The 19,221-nt window shown below is 39.4% G+C and overlaps 1 protein-coding gene across 1 annotated transcript in view; it reads right to left on the reverse strand.

The window, feature by feature from the left end:
• Positions 1–19,002, reverse strand: part of LOC148419921 (uncharacterized) — a 246,039-nt gene extending 227,037 nt beyond the window's left edge. Inside the window, exons 1-2 of the mRNA XM_088422281.1 lie at positions 18,859–19,002; positions 448–545 (exon numbers count right to left, since the gene is read on the reverse strand). Of these exons, the coding sequence (XP_088278407.1) occupies positions 448–545; positions 18,859–18,971 (211 nt within the window). The 5' untranslated portion in view covers positions 18,972–19,002. The remainder of the gene's footprint in view (positions 1–447; positions 546–18,858) is intronic.
• Between the last annotated feature and the right edge of the window lie 219 nt (positions 19,003–19,221).

Raw genomic sequence — 19,221 nt, forward strand, 5'->3', positions numbered from 1 at the left:
TTACTGCCCAGTCCTAGCAAAGGGTGAAGTAATTGTATATCAGAAAGTAAAGTTATTTTTCTCTCTGTAAAGTGGCAACTTCATCCACACGGGTGGCTTCCAATTGTGCTAAGCTAGCACCTTCACTTTTCTACCCATAATTCCTCTCTCAAGCCCGCACTTTCTGCTCTTTGAAGGCTCTTATTACCACTCTAATTAATTCCACATGCTGACACCGTTACGGCCTGATGTCTCAGCCTCACACACACACACACACACACACACACACACACACACACACACACACACAATAAGTGAAGATGCTTCAGGCGTGTCAGTAATTGCTCCCAACTGTTAGCCGTCAGGGCATCCAAATAAAAGGCTGCGGCGACTGAGGTTTCAAAAAGACGTGACAAAAATGTTTTTTATCTTATTTTAAATAGGAAACATGGAAGCTGGGAAGCTTACCTTTGCAGACATTTTCTCGGTCCGCCACGCAGGTGTCCAACTCAAGCGGCAACGGGGACGATCGGGCACTCCACATCATTCCATGTTGCCCGTGAAAGCTGAAAAGATGAAAAATTCAGCATCTGAGTGAGCCAACTATTTAAAAAATGGATCATAATAAAGATTATAGTGTGCATAAGAACTGCATCAAACAACAACCTTTTTTTTCAAATACTTTCCTGTAACAGACACACTCGGATTGTTAGAGTACTGCACCACTGCAAGAGTAACATGCCTGCACTATTGTCAATGGAAGTGAATGAGTTAACTTTTTTTATTGATTGCCCAGTAAAATTGGATTTCCGACGTCTATCACCGTCAATGGTAATGAATGTAGACTGATAATACACTACCCACATTTATGTATTCTTTATATTCTATGAGACATTTATAATATTATTATTGGCATTTGCTGAGTTAGTGTCTACCCCCTTCTCAGAAGTTAATTTTTTAACTAAAAAAGTAATATTTCTTTTCTTTTTAACGCGTTCAGTGCCAAGGGTTCAAGTATATTTAGTATTTTTACTCACCTTTCAAGGCCAACAGAATATTGTGTGCGATGTGTATAAATTTGGGTGCTGCCATACGAAAGATTGACTTCCATTCTTCAGTTAGAATTGATATAGGTAATAGCTGTGTTGCAAGTGTGCAGACACTGCCCTCCAATGGTCACATTTAGCACTACAGTGCTCAATTGGCTTATAATAGGTCACGCATTAGTCAAGGGTGTCAGCTCCACTTCATAAAAAAAATCTTATTATTTATTATTACTATTTTGAAAGACGAGAATGTTCATCCAAGGCACTGAATGAGTTAACGGCGTAGCAAAAAGTTTTCAAACCAACTGAAAAGTCAGCAGCCAGATTGTTTCCTTTTTGGTATTTTCCTTTGGGGGGCGGGTGGGAAACGGCCTTCCAAATACGAAAACGTTCCAAATAAAACTCTTAACCTCCACACTCCATTTTCAACGCCTCCCACCTGCCGCGATACAATTAACATCACATTTGCCCGACTTTACAACTTCTACCGAGCAGAAGGGGCGCCTTACCCTGCCGTTTTTTTTTTTTTTTTTTATTGCCAGCCATTCCTCGGGGGGGGAGACAAAAAATGTCCAGTGACACGTAGTTTGAGGAGTTTAAGTCATAAAAAATAAGGAAGAAGTGTATTTTTTCGGGAGGGGAAACCTATAAGAGAAGGCGCCTGAAACGTGGCCCGGGACTTGTACCGTAAATAGATTTACAGCCTCTCATTACAGCAGCTGGACAAAAAAGATGGAGGCTCCTGGATGACCAGCTGCGCGGGACTTTATTTAACTGCAAATGTGTGTGTGAGGCCCTCAATTGCTTCCAGAGGTTTCCCCAACCCGCACTTTTTTCTTACGGTCTCAAAGCGACCGCACGAAGCGGCGCAGAGTCGATTTTTTTTTTTTCTCCTGTTTTTCCTTTGACCCGCCCTCGTCTTCCTCTTTTGCTTTTGTGGTTGCAGTTGGAATGGGAACAAACAAAGTCGGTTGTGTATTTTTAGTTTTTTTTTTTGGTGGGGGGATTTTGGAGAAGAAAGACTTGTCTGGGTTTAAGACTCTTTAAATGGGAACCACGCCGCTCCGATTTGCTTCTCGTTTTATCGAAAAGACTATTTTTCGCATTAAAACGTGTAGATTGATTTATTGAGGACAAAACAAACAAACAAAAACTTCAAAATGACAGTGTTAAAAGTGTACTCTTTTTTTTATCTTAACGATTATTTTCCGCAATAAATTGTGTCGATTGATCTCCATTCATTTATTGAGGACAAAACAAACAAAAAAAACTTCAAAATGACAGTGTTAAAAGTGAAGACTTTTTTTATCGTAACGATTATTTTCCGCATTAAAACGTGTCGATTGATCTCCATTCATTTATTGAGGACAAAACAAACAAAAAAAAACTTCAAAACGACAGTGTTAAAAGTGTAGACTCTTTTTTTTATTGTAAAGATTATTTTCCGCATTAAAACGTGTCGATTGATCTCCATTCATTTATTGAGGACAAAACAAACAAAAAACTTCAAAATGACAGTGATAAAAGTGTAGACTTTTTTTTATCGTAACGATTATTTTCCGCATTAAAACGTGTCGATTGATCTCTATTCATTTATTGAACACAAAACAAACAAAAAAAACTTCAAAACGACATTGTTAGAAGTGTAGACTTTTTTTTATCGTAAAGATTATTTTCCGCATTATAACATGTCAATTGATCTCCATTCATTTATTGAGGACAAAACAAACAAAAAAAACTTTAAAATGACAGTGTTAAAAGTATAGACTTTTTTATCATAACGATTATTTTCCGCATTAAAACGTGTCGATTGATGTCGATTCATTTATTGAAGACAAAACAAACAAAAAAAACTTCAAAATGACAGTGTTAAAAGTGTAGACTTTTTTTATCGCAAAGATTATACAGACATACATACAGACAAAACACTCAATTGGAAAATCTATTAGCAACACCTCATTCCATAACATAAAATAAATGTAATGATAAAAAAATATGAACATATATTAAATGAAAGGATACAATTTAGGTATATTTTACATGTAAAAATATATAAAATTGAATTTGAAAAGGCACTTTTCGTAAAAAGTAACATTTTGTATACATTTTTGTTTGTAATGATTGTATGAGTGAATCGTATGAATAAATGAATACATAAGTGATATAAGTATATATATATATATATATATATATATATATATATATATATATATATAATTTAATATTTAATATTTAATTTAATGTTTTTATTGAAATAAATTCAATAAAAATCAATTTTAAATGACTTGAAATGCATGTAATGTATACTTTTTAATGTATGGAAACATATAACCTGTTTTATTATGTATTATTTTATTGGATTCTTACAATCAATAATGATTAAAAATGTGTAGAAATAAAATGATTTTTTTATAAGTGCCTTTTCAAATTGAAACTTCTCCAACTTTGTCAAAAAACAGTATCTAAAATTAATTCCACTTTAACAATATGATGAAAAAAAAAAGAAAAACATTGCTGAAAAAAAAAACGGTGCCTTAATACTCTGCAGCTGCTTGCAAGAAGCGCTCTATAATAACATTTGTTCATATACATAATCAATCATAACGTTGATTTCAGACATGGAAGCTCCGACAAACTCTCGCAGTTAACGTCTCAATTTTAGTGTTTACAAAAATCTCATGTGGACCTTAAGTGCATCCCGAAATGCCCGAGCATCTCCAGGTAAACACACACACACACACACACACACACACACACCAATAATTGAATAAAGAGCATCATTTCATTAGCGGCGGGCGCCACAGGTGCACCCAAAAGTGCAGCAAAGCGGCCACGTTGAAATGCTTACAGCTAATTATCTTTACAAGGAGCGGAACGTAGGCTTCGGTCAACGCCATTGTTTGTTTGTGCGCCATTCCGTCAGGCCTGAAATGGATTGGCCGCGCTTACCACTTCCAGATGTGGATGACTCACTCTCGCACAACAAACGCGCACACTTTGCGCCGTTCCTCCCATGCACTTTGAATATTTTGGATCCTGCGCCCGCTTTACTTTTCAAGGAATTTCAAATCTTTGAAAACTTCAAAATCGCTATTTGATTTTGAGACGAGAAGAAAGAAAAATCTACCAATTCAGGAAGTCTCGCGAGATTGTGTCCGGAACATGACGAGATGTTTGAAAAATTTGTAATACATTGTAAAATGATCCCTGATGGAAATGACCCAGTTTTCAAATAAGGTTCTCATTGAAATGTATACAAATAGGAAACTGCAAATCCAAAATCTCACTCAGGTGATTTGAAAGTACCGTATTTTCCACACTGTAAGGCGCACCGGATTATAAGGCGCCCCCTCAATTAAAGACATATTTTAAAACGTTTTCCATATATAAAGCGCACCGGATTATAAGGCGCACCCCCAATTAATGACATTTTAAAACTGTTTCCATATATAAGGCGCACCGAATTATAAGGCGCACCCTCAATTAGACACATTTTAAAACTTTTTTCCATATATAAGGTGCACCGAATTATAAGACGCACCCTCAATGACATTTTAAAACTTTTTCCATATATAAGGCGCACCGGATTATAAGGCGCACCCTCAATTAGACACATTTTAAAACGTTTTCAATATATAAGGTGCACCGAATTATAAGACGCACCCTCAATGGCATATTTTAAAACTTTTTTCATATATAAGGCGCACCAGATTATAAGGCGCACCCTCAATTAGACATATTTTAAAACTTTTTCCATGTATAAGGTCCACCGGATTATAAGGCGCACCCTCAATTAATGACATTCAAACTTTTTCAATCAATGTCGTAACACTCAAAGTAATAACAATAATAACTCAAATAATAACTCTAAACTCTCAATAACATCATAACTCAATGTAAATATGAGCAACATTGTTCAACTGTAAACACACAAAAGAAACACGTAAAGCTTGCTTAATCACTTCATTCCTTATCTACGAATCCCAATCTCAATATTGATCCATATATAGGCGCACCTGATAAGGCGCACCATCAGCTTTTACAAAAAATTAAGGCTTTTAGGTGCAACTTATAGTGCGGAAAATACGGTAATCACAGCTTCTTTTCTATTCATCTATTATTTTGTATTTTGGCTTCGTAGAAAATATGCAATTTTTATACATGTAAGAATATTATTTGTAATAATATCACATCTCTAATGAACTACCTCTTTGTGAATGGAAATTAATTCTACGTTTTTTGTTTGTACTAACTAAAGCATGATAAAAAGAAAATATTCAAGGTCTGTTCTGAATGTTAAAAAAAAATTGCTAAGCGTCTCGCTAAATTGTATACTTTCGGGTGCGCATGATGAGCATGTACACAGTTTTTTGTGGTGCAGTTTGGATTTATTGGATCATGCGCCGCTTTTTATTAAGTGAATCCGTTACATGCGGGCGCGCACGTGGGTGCGTGTATTAATCCAGTGCTCGACTCCTCTCGGTTGATCCCACTCATGCATCGCTAAAAGGAGCCATTAAGGCCCTCGCCTCATTTGAATTGGTAATCAGATGGGGGAAGTGATGTAGGGGGGGAAAGATGCAATAGAAAAAGCAAAATCATCTTTTATGTCATGTGCAAAAATATTATACAGTGGGCCCCCGTATTACGAGATTAATCCGTTCGGCGGTTGGCCTCGTAAGGCGAATTGGCTGCATGGCGGACAATCAAAACCGCTGTTATATAGCTAATGTGTTTAGAATCCCGGCTAAAAACATAAACATTGGTCATACATATTAAAAATTGGTACCAAAATAGTATAGTAAGTGCTCAGTATATATAATATACGTATATATAATCAGAAAACATGATTAATAAAAAATATGGAACGGATTTTTTACCTTTTTTTGCCCATACTCCCTAGTAAGGGTAGCCTAGGCTAGGCCAGCTTTGTATTTCTTGATTATCTCAAGCTTCGTTTACATATAAATCATCTTTTTACTTCTCTCTTTAACATCACTAGCAATCTTGAGACCCATGGCTAACCCTTTAAACTTTCAATTAAGCAATAAAATGCACAATAAATATGCTTTTGTAACCACTCACAATCGAACAAAGCTTTACTGTTCAGCCATTTTGAAACGAGTGAGCCCGACTAATAGCAGACCAGCATCTCCGTCATGTGACGGCAACAGAAAATGAGTGCAATTACTTAAAAATGCCTGCAGATGGAGACAAAAGAGCACAAATACAGCCAAACCCCTGGGATCGTGACAGTTGTTTTTGTCGCAAAGCCGGGAAAATACCTTTAGAGGGGACGAAAAAACAGTATTCCACATCAGAACATGAAAACAAAACGTAAGCCAGGGACGCTGTAACACGGGGGTCCACTGTACTTATATTCAAGCAGCAGGAGATGAGCTGAGTGTCTTACTGCTGTTTCCGGATTCAGTGAGGAAATACTCAACTCAAATATACTTCAGAAGTTAGAACTGATGCCAAGTGTTAACAACAAAGTAAATCAGCACCTACTATGATGGTGACAATAATTATTTTGCATAAATTCCTAATTAGGTGTTTATAGTTATATTTTTTGCATGGATTATAATATAAGGCGCACCTTCATTGAGTGGCCTACCTTGAAACTGTCATATAGAAAATGCATTGCGTTCAAAGGCACATAGAATAGAAGCTACTGTAGTGGCTGTTGAGTTATGCATCCACTAGATGGAGCTGCGTTAAAGTGAATGTCCACAAAACAATTAGAATGGTCAGTCAAAAACATGATAATGGTTAGGACTAAGTCAGAAATTAGATCAGAATTTAGGAACTCTAACCTTTCAAACATTGGCCAAAAATAATTGACTAAATGTCGATTTGACAATTATTTTAACATTATGTACACTAAACATTTACAGCAGTTGTGTACAAGTAATACTGCTGTCATTTTTTTACAGTCTTATGTCTCCTGTAGATCCGTGGAATATATACTTATATCTTCAAATTTACATCATGACATTTTCTGATGAGTTGGGTTAGGGTGGATGTGAAAAACATTGACCTGGAAGTCACTACTTTATACTTAGAAAAGGCCAATAAATTGAAATAATTTGTCACTTTAAACACCTTTAATTTGTATTTTTTATCCCGCAAAAGTCTTAGAAAAAAAAAAAAATCCATATCGATCACGCCCTGGTTAGTACAACTGACTTAGCGCTATAGCTAGCGCGGCATTGTTCATTAGCATTGCTACACGCCGGAGAGTTCGCTGAAAACGAATATGATGTAATTCTATGCATGCACATGAAATTGGTTGGCAGAAAGCAAAAACGATTCCTATAATACTGACTGAGAAAGTTGCATCATCACCTAGTTTTTGTGGCAATTTATTGCAGGAGGGAAGTTTGCGCCGAGCAAAAATATGCAGCCAAGCGTCTGTACAACAGAGACTGCCAGATTTTGCAGTTACAAACAAACGGACCCCAAATCCCTAGACCTGACCCCACATCCCTAAACCTGACCCCACTGAGGCAAAATATGCATTAAATCGACAAAGGATTGTTTTGGATGTCAAGTACATATCGGAGCGTTACTTCATATTGGTCAGATGTTGCAATGTGCCCTTTGACGCAAATTGCCCTTGCCCCCATAAAAATTACGGGCCGATATTCTGATGGCAAGATCACCACGAGTAAAAAATTTCCCAATGTCGCTATATGAAATTACAGCTGTATTTTCTTCCACTTGACACAATTTGTTTTCTTTTTAAACAATTTGTTTGTTACATGTATAACACATTTAGTATGAATGAATAAATAAATATGTATTCTGCATTCTTGTTTAATCGTTCTTAGCAAGTCACGATTTTAGAGTCAGCTCTGCAAGCACTAGCGATACCATGTCATTGTCAAACTGCAATTGCGTTTCTATGAATGTCCAATGAGAAAGACTTTGAAAAAACTCCTCTAAAAATAACATCAAATGTCACTTTCCCAGCAAGTTCGTTTGAATGGCATGAGCATTCATTTGTATTTTTAATTTAATAAAATAGACACGTGTTGGACACGCCTTTTTTGACGTCACATCGTGAGAGCCATCTTGTAAGATCCAAACACGGCACTTTTTTTTTTTTTTTTTTAATCGTTTCATCCAATCGTCATAAAATTGAGCTAATTCATTGGTTTGACCAGTGCTTCTCAAATCGTGTTATAAAAAAAAAAAATCCTGGTACTTTGATGTACTTTTATTTTTTTTCAGATTTAGACTAAGCTATCACTAATACTGAAAATATTGTTTTTGTTCTTGTGTTAATGTTGGACACATGTTTAGGTATATTTATACAATTTTTATAGATAATCTTATTTATATTCAGCGCGGGGGGGGGGGGGGGGGGGGCTCTCTTTTCCTATGCTTCTTTTGTTGGAAGGGTTTAAGACAAAGATCTAATCCTTATCCCCCATGCATGCCGAGAAGTTTAAAAATACGGTTAAAAAAAAAAAAGAACAATGATTGCTATCTTTCTTTTTTTTATACCGCTTGTCGAGTCAACTCGGCAAGCAGCCACTCACGTTCTGCCTGCTTTAATGGCTCCCTTTGTTGGATTAAACAAAAAAAGCAATGATCATTTTCATCGTCATCATTACCGACAGTATTAGTGGTTAGTGAAACCTTGACTTTTTAACCCTTTAAATCGGTTATCGGTTCATGTCTATCTGCCCGCCCACCATTTATCGACCTGTAGCATATCCTAAAAATACAAAAAGAAACAAAAAAAACTACACTAGGCAGCGTTAGAAATGTAAAAAAATTTTTAAAAAATCTGAATTTCTCATGACAAAAAACTTAAGTCTTATAAGTTTTTTTTAATAACTATAAAGGCCATGTTTAATAAATTAAAGAACACATTCATAAATAAATGGCCCTTGTTATCGTTATGTAGCAATGCTGCCATTGAGAAGCTTCATGTATCGAACCTGATGGCATGTGTCCATTCAAGGTGCCAAGATTGTCCTTTCAAGAGCAAGGTACTCATGTGTGTGTGTGAGAGTGTGTTTGCGTGTGCGCGAGCGAAGAGCATTTGCCTTTAACAAGCTCAGAGAGGTTGATGTATGAGGGGCCACTTCCCATCCGTTTGCTGCTTGATCATGTTGATGGATTGTTACAACAAGTGTGTGCGTGCGTTTCAAAAAAAAAAAAAAAAAAAATCTATGGAGCAGTCCATTTCGTGAACTTTTGTTTTTGCCAGCAAATCAATGGAAATTTTAATTTAGGGCCATCATCCAGGTGTATGAAAACAACATTGCGTCGTCTGCTTTTCACAGTCTTCTTGTCTGTTTAGGTTTTTTTTTTTTTATTATTATTTTGTCCTGTCAGCATTCTGTCAGCTTGGCGAAGCGCGCTCGTTTGTTTCTGGCAGACGACCGTGAAGGAATGACGCAAGGGACGGAATGTTGATGAAGTGTGACTGGTCACCAGACTCTACTTTTTTGTCCCGGGAAGTCGTATGGATGTACGGTGCCATAAAAGTCGCATTTCAAAAAGGTGAATGCTAATTTAAAAAACGTGTGCTAATTATCAATCAATACAAATTTTAAGAACTGCAGCCAAAAGTTAGATGTTAGCACTGCTAACTATAGTTAAGTAACTGAACTGAACTCCTCCACTTGGGACAGGACCTCTACCCTTTTCCAACTGAGGACCATGGTCTCAGATTTGGAGGTGCTGATCTTCATCCCAGCCGCTTCACACTTGGCTGCCAAATGCTGCAGTGAGATTTGACGGTCACGGCCTGAAGTCAACAGCACCACATCATCTGCAAAAAGCAAGAGATGCAAGGCCGAGACCCCCGAACTGGACCCCGTCAATGTTTTAGATCATAGGTGTCAAACTCCAGTCCTCGAGGGTCGCTATCCTGCATGTTTTCCGGTTTTCTTTCCCCAACACACCTGATTCAAATGATTAGCTCATTAGCAGGCTCTGCAGGAGCTTCAAAATGATCCCAATCATTTGAATCAGGTGTTTTTGAGGGAAAGGGTTTGAAAACATGTAGGATACTGGCCCTTGAGGACTGGAGTTCGACACCTGTGTTTTAGATCATAGGTGTCCTCTAGTCAACTCCAGTCCTATCTTGAGCTTCTGAGATTCTGTCCATAAAGGTAATGGACAAGACCAGTGACAAAGGGCCGCCTTTGCGGAGTCCAACCCCCACTGGAAGCTGATTCGGCTTACTGATGGCAGTACAGCCCGAACTCTGACATCGTGGTACAGGGACCGAACAGCCCGCATCAAGTGGTTCGGGACCCTGTACCCCTGAAGCACCCTCCACAGAACTCCCCAAGGGACACGGTCGAATGCCTTTCCCAAGTCCACAAAACACATGTAGGGTGGAACTCCCATGTATACTTGAGGATCCTGCCAGGGGTGCAGAGCTGGTCCACTATTCCATGGCTGGAACGAAGACCACAATGTTATTCCTGAATCTGAAGTTTGACCTGAAAAGACTTTACCGGGGAGGCTGAGGAGTGTGATCCCTCTGGCCCACCTTCTTATAAGGGGAGACCACCAACCCCAGTATGCCAATCCTTGATGTCCAGGACAGCTCTACAAAATCCAGAGCCTTTAGGAACTCCGGGCGCATCTCATCCAACCTCGGGGCAGGAGTTTGGTGACTCCAGCCCCAGAGATGGTAGAGCGGAGTTTCCAGACTCTGCTTCCTCAGAGAAAAATGTGTTGATGGAATTGAGCAGGTCTTCAAAGTATTCTTCCCACTGGTTCACGAGGTCCCGAGTTGAGGTCAGCAGGGTCCCATCTCCACTGTACACAGTGTTAATGGTGCACTCCTCCCCCCTCCCGAGTCACCAGAAAAAGGATTTAAAACCATATTGATCAAATTCAACACCGTTTTAAGACCACGCCGTTCAAGAAAAATACTTAAAACCGATGGGAAAATTCAGACATCTCGCAGTTCAAAATCAATAGCCCAAAAACCTAAGCGCCAAAACAAAAATAAATCAATAAATAGTTTTACACCATATACAAAAACAAGTGAAAGAAGATGTATCAAACGTACCATAGGACCTTCTCCACTACCTTACTAAGCTCGTATTTTGTCGGAAAATCAATAGAGAGCTTTATTTTGTTTCTTGCACAAGTATGATGACGTGAGACGGCAGCCGTTACAGAAGGTCTCATATGTACTCAACAATTACTTATTGTTGTGCGCGCTCGTATTCGATGTAGTTTGAAGAGCGGTTAGGATGAAGCAAGGGCAGGATGACATCAGCCAAAGCTCCTGAATCTTCCCACACTGAATTGGCGTGCTGTATAACAGGTGTAATGTGGTTCCTGCACACTTTTTCATGTCTTTGCAGATTGGTGCAAAGAGTAGATTATATAATATAATCTCATATGCAAATAAGACAATAAAGGCAGATTTATGAACATATTTATCTAATTTACGACCTGTGACCATTGAGCAAACCGGATAACGATTTAAGACCACTTTGATCACATTTGATACACCGCTTGACTGATTTTAAAAATGGTTTGACATCGCTAACAAATTTATGACCAATTTATGACCACTTTCATCACAGATTTAACACCACTATGATCACATTCCGTACTGCTTTAAGAGCTGATTTAAGGTCACAGTTACCTGGTTTATGCTTCTGTTTCAGGATTTTGAAGTGATTTAACCACCTTGATCATTTCCAAAAGAACATTTATGACTGATTTATGACCATTTTGAATCAAATTTATGACAAATTTATGATCACTTTGATCACATTTAATATCGCGTTAAAGTCACTGATTCCATTTGAATTCATATGCTGTAATGTTAGTTATTTTTAAGTCTAAATTAAGAATGAAATTTAAGACAATATTAAAAGCGGTTTATCGACACTTCTATTTATGACTTTTACTTAAATCTAGGATCATTGTGATCAATCTTGATAGATTTATGTCCACTTGATCACTTTTGAGTGTGCCCACAGATCGCCATATGAATTAGGAGTTTAACATTTTGATTTATGTTTTGTTTGAGTAAGTATGATTGATTTAAGACCGCTTTGATCAATTTTACACGTGGTTTAACAAGACTTGCCAAATTTAGGACTGCTTTAAGACCGTTTTGATCAGGTTTAAGACATCACATTCTACACGTCGACTATTAGACAGCAACGGAATGCAGACCTCACCTCTCCGGCTAAACAACAACTCCAAAACAATATTCCCACAAGCTTTGGCCCATAAGTCGGCCCAAACGAGTTATCGATCCGCAAAGACGTTTACGGCCGAGAAGCCGGCGAGCATCCACTCCCGGAAAAGTCCCTCCAAAAGGACACGAAACAGGCGACCGGCCACGTAATCCATAGACGGTGAGACGGCAGTCAAATCATTTAGAAGAGTAATTACAAGTGAGCCGTAACCGGCCCTCTGCGGCCTTGGAGATGGATTCCACAAGTCAGATTCTCCCCCGAGGGTCTGTGAGGGGATTGTAGTTTCGCTGGTGTCTGTTAACAGCGTACGGAGATGTCTCGTAACTGTACCTCCTTGTGATCCTTTCCACTCATTCTGGCATCAACGCGACTGGGGTAAACAAATAACGCTGAAAGCGTTATTTGAAGAAAGCGACAGAGTGCTGGCTAAGAAAGCGACAGAGTGCTGGCTTGCGTTGGGAATGCTGAATTTTAATCAGCTTCATGCTGTTTCTGGCCCCTGGCAAAGATTTCCGCTTGATGCACAGAGTCGGTGCATAGGAATGTGCTGTGCAGCTCTTGTGATTTGTTAACATGACGCGTTGGGGTGGGGAAATCTTGTCTATCCCGTGTCGCGCGTTTCCGTTTGCCAAGTGAATTTGCTAAACGCCGTCACGGTCGTTGCAGGTCTACGTCTGAAAAACCAAGGGCGCGACGAAAACAGGAGATCACGCGATCTTTACGAATCGTAAAAGTTTAATAATTTCAGTCCTATTTTTTATCGTGATGTCGCTGATGCTCTGGTTAACTCTTTTGGTGCCATGGACGAGAAATCTCGTCTTTTAAAATAGTAATAATAATAAATAATAATATTCTCATCAAATGTGTTTTTTTATGGAGGGTAACTGACACCCTTGACTAATACTTGACTAACATAAGCCCCTTGAGCACCGTAGTGATAACTGTGACCACTGGATGGCAGTGTTTCCCACACTTACAACACTGATATTACCTACATTTAATTCAAAGTGAGGAATGGAAGTCAATCTTTCATATGATACCACTTATATTTACATATAGCACACAATATTCTGTCAGCCTTGAAAGATGAGTAAAAATGCTAAATATACTGGCCCTCTAGAGGTTTCCTTTGAGATAACGCTTAGCATTGAAAGAGTAAGCTTTGGCAGTGACTTACTCCACAGCTCCCGCTACTGGTTTTTGCTCGTGTTCTCTCGTTTAGCGTGGTGGTTACGTTCCCAAAAATACCTGCTTCAACTGGAATCCACATATTAATCATTTATACAAAAAAAAAAAAAAAAAAAAAAAAAACCCTAACCCTAACCCATAAAATCTACATTTTTTTCGTATGGTCTGACTTATCAAAAATATCAGGAAAAATACAAAAATTAACCTGCAATAGATATGATCATAATTAAAAATCAATGTAGTAGAGGTTATTTTTTCAATAAACAAACTTGCTTAAAAAAAAAAAAAAAAAGTCGAAAGCTATGGTCATTGAAGACAATCCGCAAGTGGGTGAAGCCTCAATCACCGAACTCCAGTGTAGCGAAGAAAAACTATTTGTGTTGTAAAAGACGAATAACTCACTGAACACTTCATCACTTATTACCATTAACTCTGAAAATGTTGCATGTACAATACATTCAAATGTCCGGAACGACATCACTATCTCATGTGACAGTGCACGACCAGAAATATGCTCACATTCACTTTGGCCAAATCCTTAATTTTTGCCAACTGAAAATTCGGGGCTGTTGATGCTGTTGGCACAAGTAGAACTGGTTATTTAATATCTTCAAATCCCCCTATACTTTAATGTGCAATAAATGAGACAGTCATAGACCGTCCATATTGGACTTTATGTACTAATTTCAAGACGGATCCGAAGGCTAGGAGAATTTTACATTCGGGTTGAGCCTAGAAGCGGCCCAGCCCGCCGGGAAATCCCCAAATTGTCCAGATTAGCCATTCCGCGCCTGGCTGAGGGGCAAAAGTAAAAAGGTCCTGGTGGTAATTGATATGGTGAGGACGGACTAATTGTTCTCACTGGATTACGGCCATCATTGTGTGTGTGTTTGTGGAAACATCATCAAAACACTGCACGGGCAAATTTGATCAGAGCAGATGTTGAATTAATTGCTTTTGTGGCTGATTGCATTAATGCTTCCAGTCTATTAGCGAGACGGACAAGTAATTAACATCCTCTGTCACACACACACACACACACACACACACACACACACACACACACACACACACACACACACACACAAACATACTTGTGCGCTAGTCGGCTAATGTCACTGCACAACGCTAAATCAATTAACGCAAAAACGTGTTGCGGGTGTGTATATTAGCGGTGGTTTGAAAAATGCGGACTCCGGAGTATCCCTGAGCTGAAGCTTGGAGGTCCTCAAATCAAATGTATGAAAACAATAACAACAAATGGTTAATATAAAGTGTCAGATCTGTTCTAAAAATATATATATTATAAATAAATATTTGAATATAAAGCATCCTGTTTGGAGTCACATTAGAGATCTGTTCACAAAAATTCATCATTAACTTAATTATTAATAAATATTTGTCAATATAAAATAATCCACAAAATGGTGGTCCTGATCTAAAAAAGAAATTAAAAAAAATAATAAACCCACCGAAAAAAAAAAAAAAAACACTGAAAAATACTCAGTTTAAATCGTCCTTTCTTGGGATGATAGTAGAACTGTGTTCAAAAAGTAAATCATTAACTTGACAGGTAACGAGAGGTGGCACATGACAAGTTGGGTCAAACCATTTTAGTATAGGGCAGAATTTTACAATAATGAAACTGAATAACCTATTGAACATAAAATGTGTTTTATGAACTAATATTTTCCTGAAACACTTAATTCAATCATTATTTATAGGACTTTTGCATGTTTGTTTTATTTAAAATCTCGAGTACCCCCTGAAGTTCCTTCAAGTACCCACAGGGGTACAAGTACCCCAATTTGAGGGCAACAGGTATGTTGTGTTCCCACAGAACAAAAACCAAGATAGCCAATAAAAAAAGACAAAACATTTTTAATTGTCACATCTCCACAAGAACACTCCTATAAATATCAATCATCTGTCAGTCTGATGTGACACCTTGATTGCTGCAATTTCTCGGGAACAGCATGAATAATGGATTTTTAAAATTAATCTGCATGTGTGTGACATGGTGTATTAGTGTCGAGATGTGACACCTGAACATATCGAGACACCACTTTTCCAGCCTATCGTGTTCAAACACAATATCGTTTTTTTCGCTCATTAAAGTAAGGAAAAAATATTGTATCATCCTCCAGACGTTTAGCCAGGTTTAAAAAAAAAAAAAAAAAAAAAAAAAAAAAAGACGGCTCATCTGTTAATATTTGTCATGGTGGAATGGTCCAGCCAGGAAGGACTCAAAATCCTGTTAAAATTGAACTGAGATGCTCACAGGGACCTCATGGGAAATAAACGTGTGAGGGTCAAATGTGGACTCTTGAAGAGTTGCACAATTTCATCAGCTTGTGCTTTCCACACAAGATGCAAACAAGGTGGATTTTTTTTTTTTTTTTGGGGGGGGGGTTGTGAAGTGAAATCCATGTACGTAGTTAAAGAGTATTTAAAAAGAAAATGCTAATTGTTTTTTACACAACAACAAAATGTGTTAAACCTCACTCTCCCAGTATTGAGAAATGTCCCACAACCACTACACCACATCTGCTTTTGCATCCGAAGCTGACAGTTATGAAGCGCTCCTTCAAGTCTGCATTCTGACGTTAATATCCATAGAAAAAAAATGTAAAAGGCAGCGATTGAATAGGAAGTAGATGTGAAAAATATTGTATCTTACACTCACATATAGGGAAAAAAAATACAATTTTAATGATGATTATGAAATGCACAACCATGCCCCCCCCCCCCCCACACACACACTGATGGGATGTCAATCTGGTGTAACCTCCGTGTGTCCTTCAGACGCATTTCGTCATGCTTAGAGTGAGCACTGAGCAAGTGAGGGAGGGAGCGAGGGAAGGAAGGAAGGAAGGAAGGAAGGAAGGAAGGAAGGAAGGAAGGAAGGAAGGAAGGAAGGAAGGAAGGAAGGGAGGGAGGGAGGGAGGGAGGGAGGGAGGGAGGGAGGGAGGGAGGGAGGGAGGGAGGGAGGGAGGGAAGGAAGGAAGGAAGGAAGGAAGGAAGGAAGGGAGGGAGGGAGGGAGGGAGGGAGGGAGGGAGGGAGGGAGGAAGGAAGGAAGGAAGGAAGGAAGGAAGGAAGGAAGGAAGGAAGGAAGGAAGGAAGGAAGGAAAAGAAAGAAAGAAAGAAAGAAAGAAAGAAAGAAAGAAAGAAAGAAAGAAAGAAAGAAAGAAAGAAAGAAAGAAAGAAAGAAAGAAAGAAAGAAGGAAGGAAGGAAGGAAGCAGAGCGAGAAGGAAGGATGTGAGGAATGAAAGATGAGAAATGGGAGATTTGAAGTGTCACACGGAAAGATGGGAGGAAGCACAGGAAAAAGGAAGGAAGGGAGGAAGGAAGGATTTGAAGATTCACAAGGAAAAATTGAAGGAAGGAGAGGAGGAAGTGAAGAAGGATGATAGAAAAAAGGAAGGCGGGAGGCTTGAAGTGTCACAAGGAAAGAAAGAAGGGAGGAAGGACAGGAAAAAATAAGGAAGAAGGGAAGGAAGGAAGAAAGGATTTAAAGAGTCACAAGGAAAAAAGGAAGGAAGGAAAGATGGGAGACGGGAGCATTGAAGAACCACGAGAAAAGAAAGAAGGTCGTGAGGAAAGGAAAGGAAAGGAAAGGAAAGGAAAGGAAAGGAAAGGAAAGGAAAGGAAAGGAAAGGAAAGGAAAGGAAAGGAAAGGAGGAAGGAAGGATGGGGGACGGGAGGCTTGAAATTTCACAAGGAAAAAGGCATGAAGTAAAAATAGGCTTGAAGTGTCACATGGTAAGAAAGGAGGAGGGAGGGCGGGAAAAAGCGAGAAGGGAAGAGAGGAAGGGAGAAACATGGAAGGAATCAAGCAAATGAGTAAAAGGAAGGAAGAAGAAAGGAAGGCTGAAACATGGAAGGAACATGGAACCAATTCAATTATTACTTGAGAGTAAACAAAACAAACACACGAACTGCAAATTCCCTATAATCGACAACTAATTCTTATCTTATCTTAACTTAACAAACATAGGAAAAGTGTCATTCCTCCTAATTTATCATCTCACATAATGCTATCTTTCATCTCTGGCAAACGTTAAATTGGTTAACATTTTAGCGTCATTAGTGCTTGTACTTGCATACTAGCAAATTCTACTAGCTAGCATATTGGAAACTAGCAAACCAAGCTACAAACGTTCATTTCTTGACACGGTCAGAATAAAAATCGATGGATAATAGCTTCATATATTGTCCAACGTGAAAATGTTATCATTTATGAAAACCGGCTAGTAGCTAGCAGGTTTTATTAGCTCTCATGAACCAGAAATAATCCACCTAGCCAAAAGATTTGTCCACAGCAGGCTCGGACCTGCATTTTGCCAATGTAGCATACATGTCTTCTCACAACATGAAACAAACACAGTTGGATTCCAGTGGTGTGGCCACACCCCTATCCCATTAGCGCTTCAAAATCAAAATTACCAAGTGCCTTAATTACCCCGCAGTTGACAAACGGACGTTAAGAGGCGAGCCAGTCAATAATCAGGGGGCGGGGAAACATCGCTTGTCGGCCATTCATTAGGGCGACCTGGAGAGCATGTTGTTAGCGGGCGCCATCAATAGCAGCGAAACGGGTCGCCCCGAGAGATCAACGAAGGTCATTTGGGTTGGGCGAGGATCGGCGTTTCCGTCTATCACACACACATCTCATTTCCAGTAATAAACCAAGCGAGTGGTCGCAGCACATCTACGGGCTTAAAGTCGCTCCCAGCTCATGGGCTGACTTTTATTAAAGCCGAATTCAGCCAGGATTTATTTATTCAGCCGTTTAATTCCGCTCAAAGATGAGCTGGCCACGACTTTTCTCCCGGCTCTGTAACATTTGAACGAAGTCAGTGTGACTGGCTGGAATTAAGAGCGCATTACACCGCGGGAACGGCACTTTGAAAATCTTGCAAAGTTAATTTTACGAGCGGCGGTGCCCGCTGCGCCGCTAATTGTCTCGAAAACAAAAACGGCCTCTTTCACGCCGCCTTCCCGATAAATTGGCCCTTCGCAGTCGAGCCGGGATTAATTTGAGTGCGCCTTTCAGACGGAAGTCATCAAAGCTGTCCCGATTGCACCTTCGCACAGGCGTTGTGACTTGAGACCTTCTTGGTGATAGGAACAATCCCTCAACACAAAGCCGTGTAGGCATGAGGTCTCGGGTGTTAAATCCACCTTGACTACGACTGCATGCCGTCAATATTCCGCTTTCTCAAACAGGAATAACCCGTTTACATGTGAGCGGATAGTTACCCCCATACAGGGCAATTGGGAACAATTGGAATATCCAAACCGGGGGGCACCAACGCGTGCCTGGGTAGCTCCTGAGGATCACATGAGTACCCCGCACCGGACCGAGCTGACGCCGTATAGTACATGTACATGCAGTACAAACCAAAACAACCGAAGAAGACCAGTGAAAAAGCGGCTTACGTTAGAAGATAGCAAATTCCTGGTTCGACTTGAGTCCCATGCCCTATGTTGATTCCTTCCACCCACCAAAAATCACCAAATTTGTGGTTCGACCTCAACAGTATTTGCCTCATACCACTACATCATACACAACACTGAAAAAAAGAAAAGGATAACTGAAGACGGACAGAAGCTCTGCTATAGCATTCAACCCTGTGATGAAACGCCAATCAAGTTTGGGCAACTCGGTCGGATAGCCGCCTTCCCTGTGGCTGATGGCAGCAATCAAGCGATGACTGAAAGACGGAGGAGGCAATCTCTCCCTCAACTTCTCCATGCCCTCATTCAAGGCTTCTTCTTCCTCACCGCGTCACCCCATCCCTC

This window comes from Hippichthys cyanospilos, chromosome 8 (assembly GCF_059441005.1).
Source record: "Hippichthys cyanospilos isolate Australia breed blue-spotted pipefish chromosome 8, RoL_Hcya_1.0, whole genome shotgun sequence".
Lineage (NCBI taxonomy): Eukaryota > Metazoa > Chordata > Actinopteri > Syngnathiformes > Syngnathidae > Hippichthys > Hippichthys cyanospilos.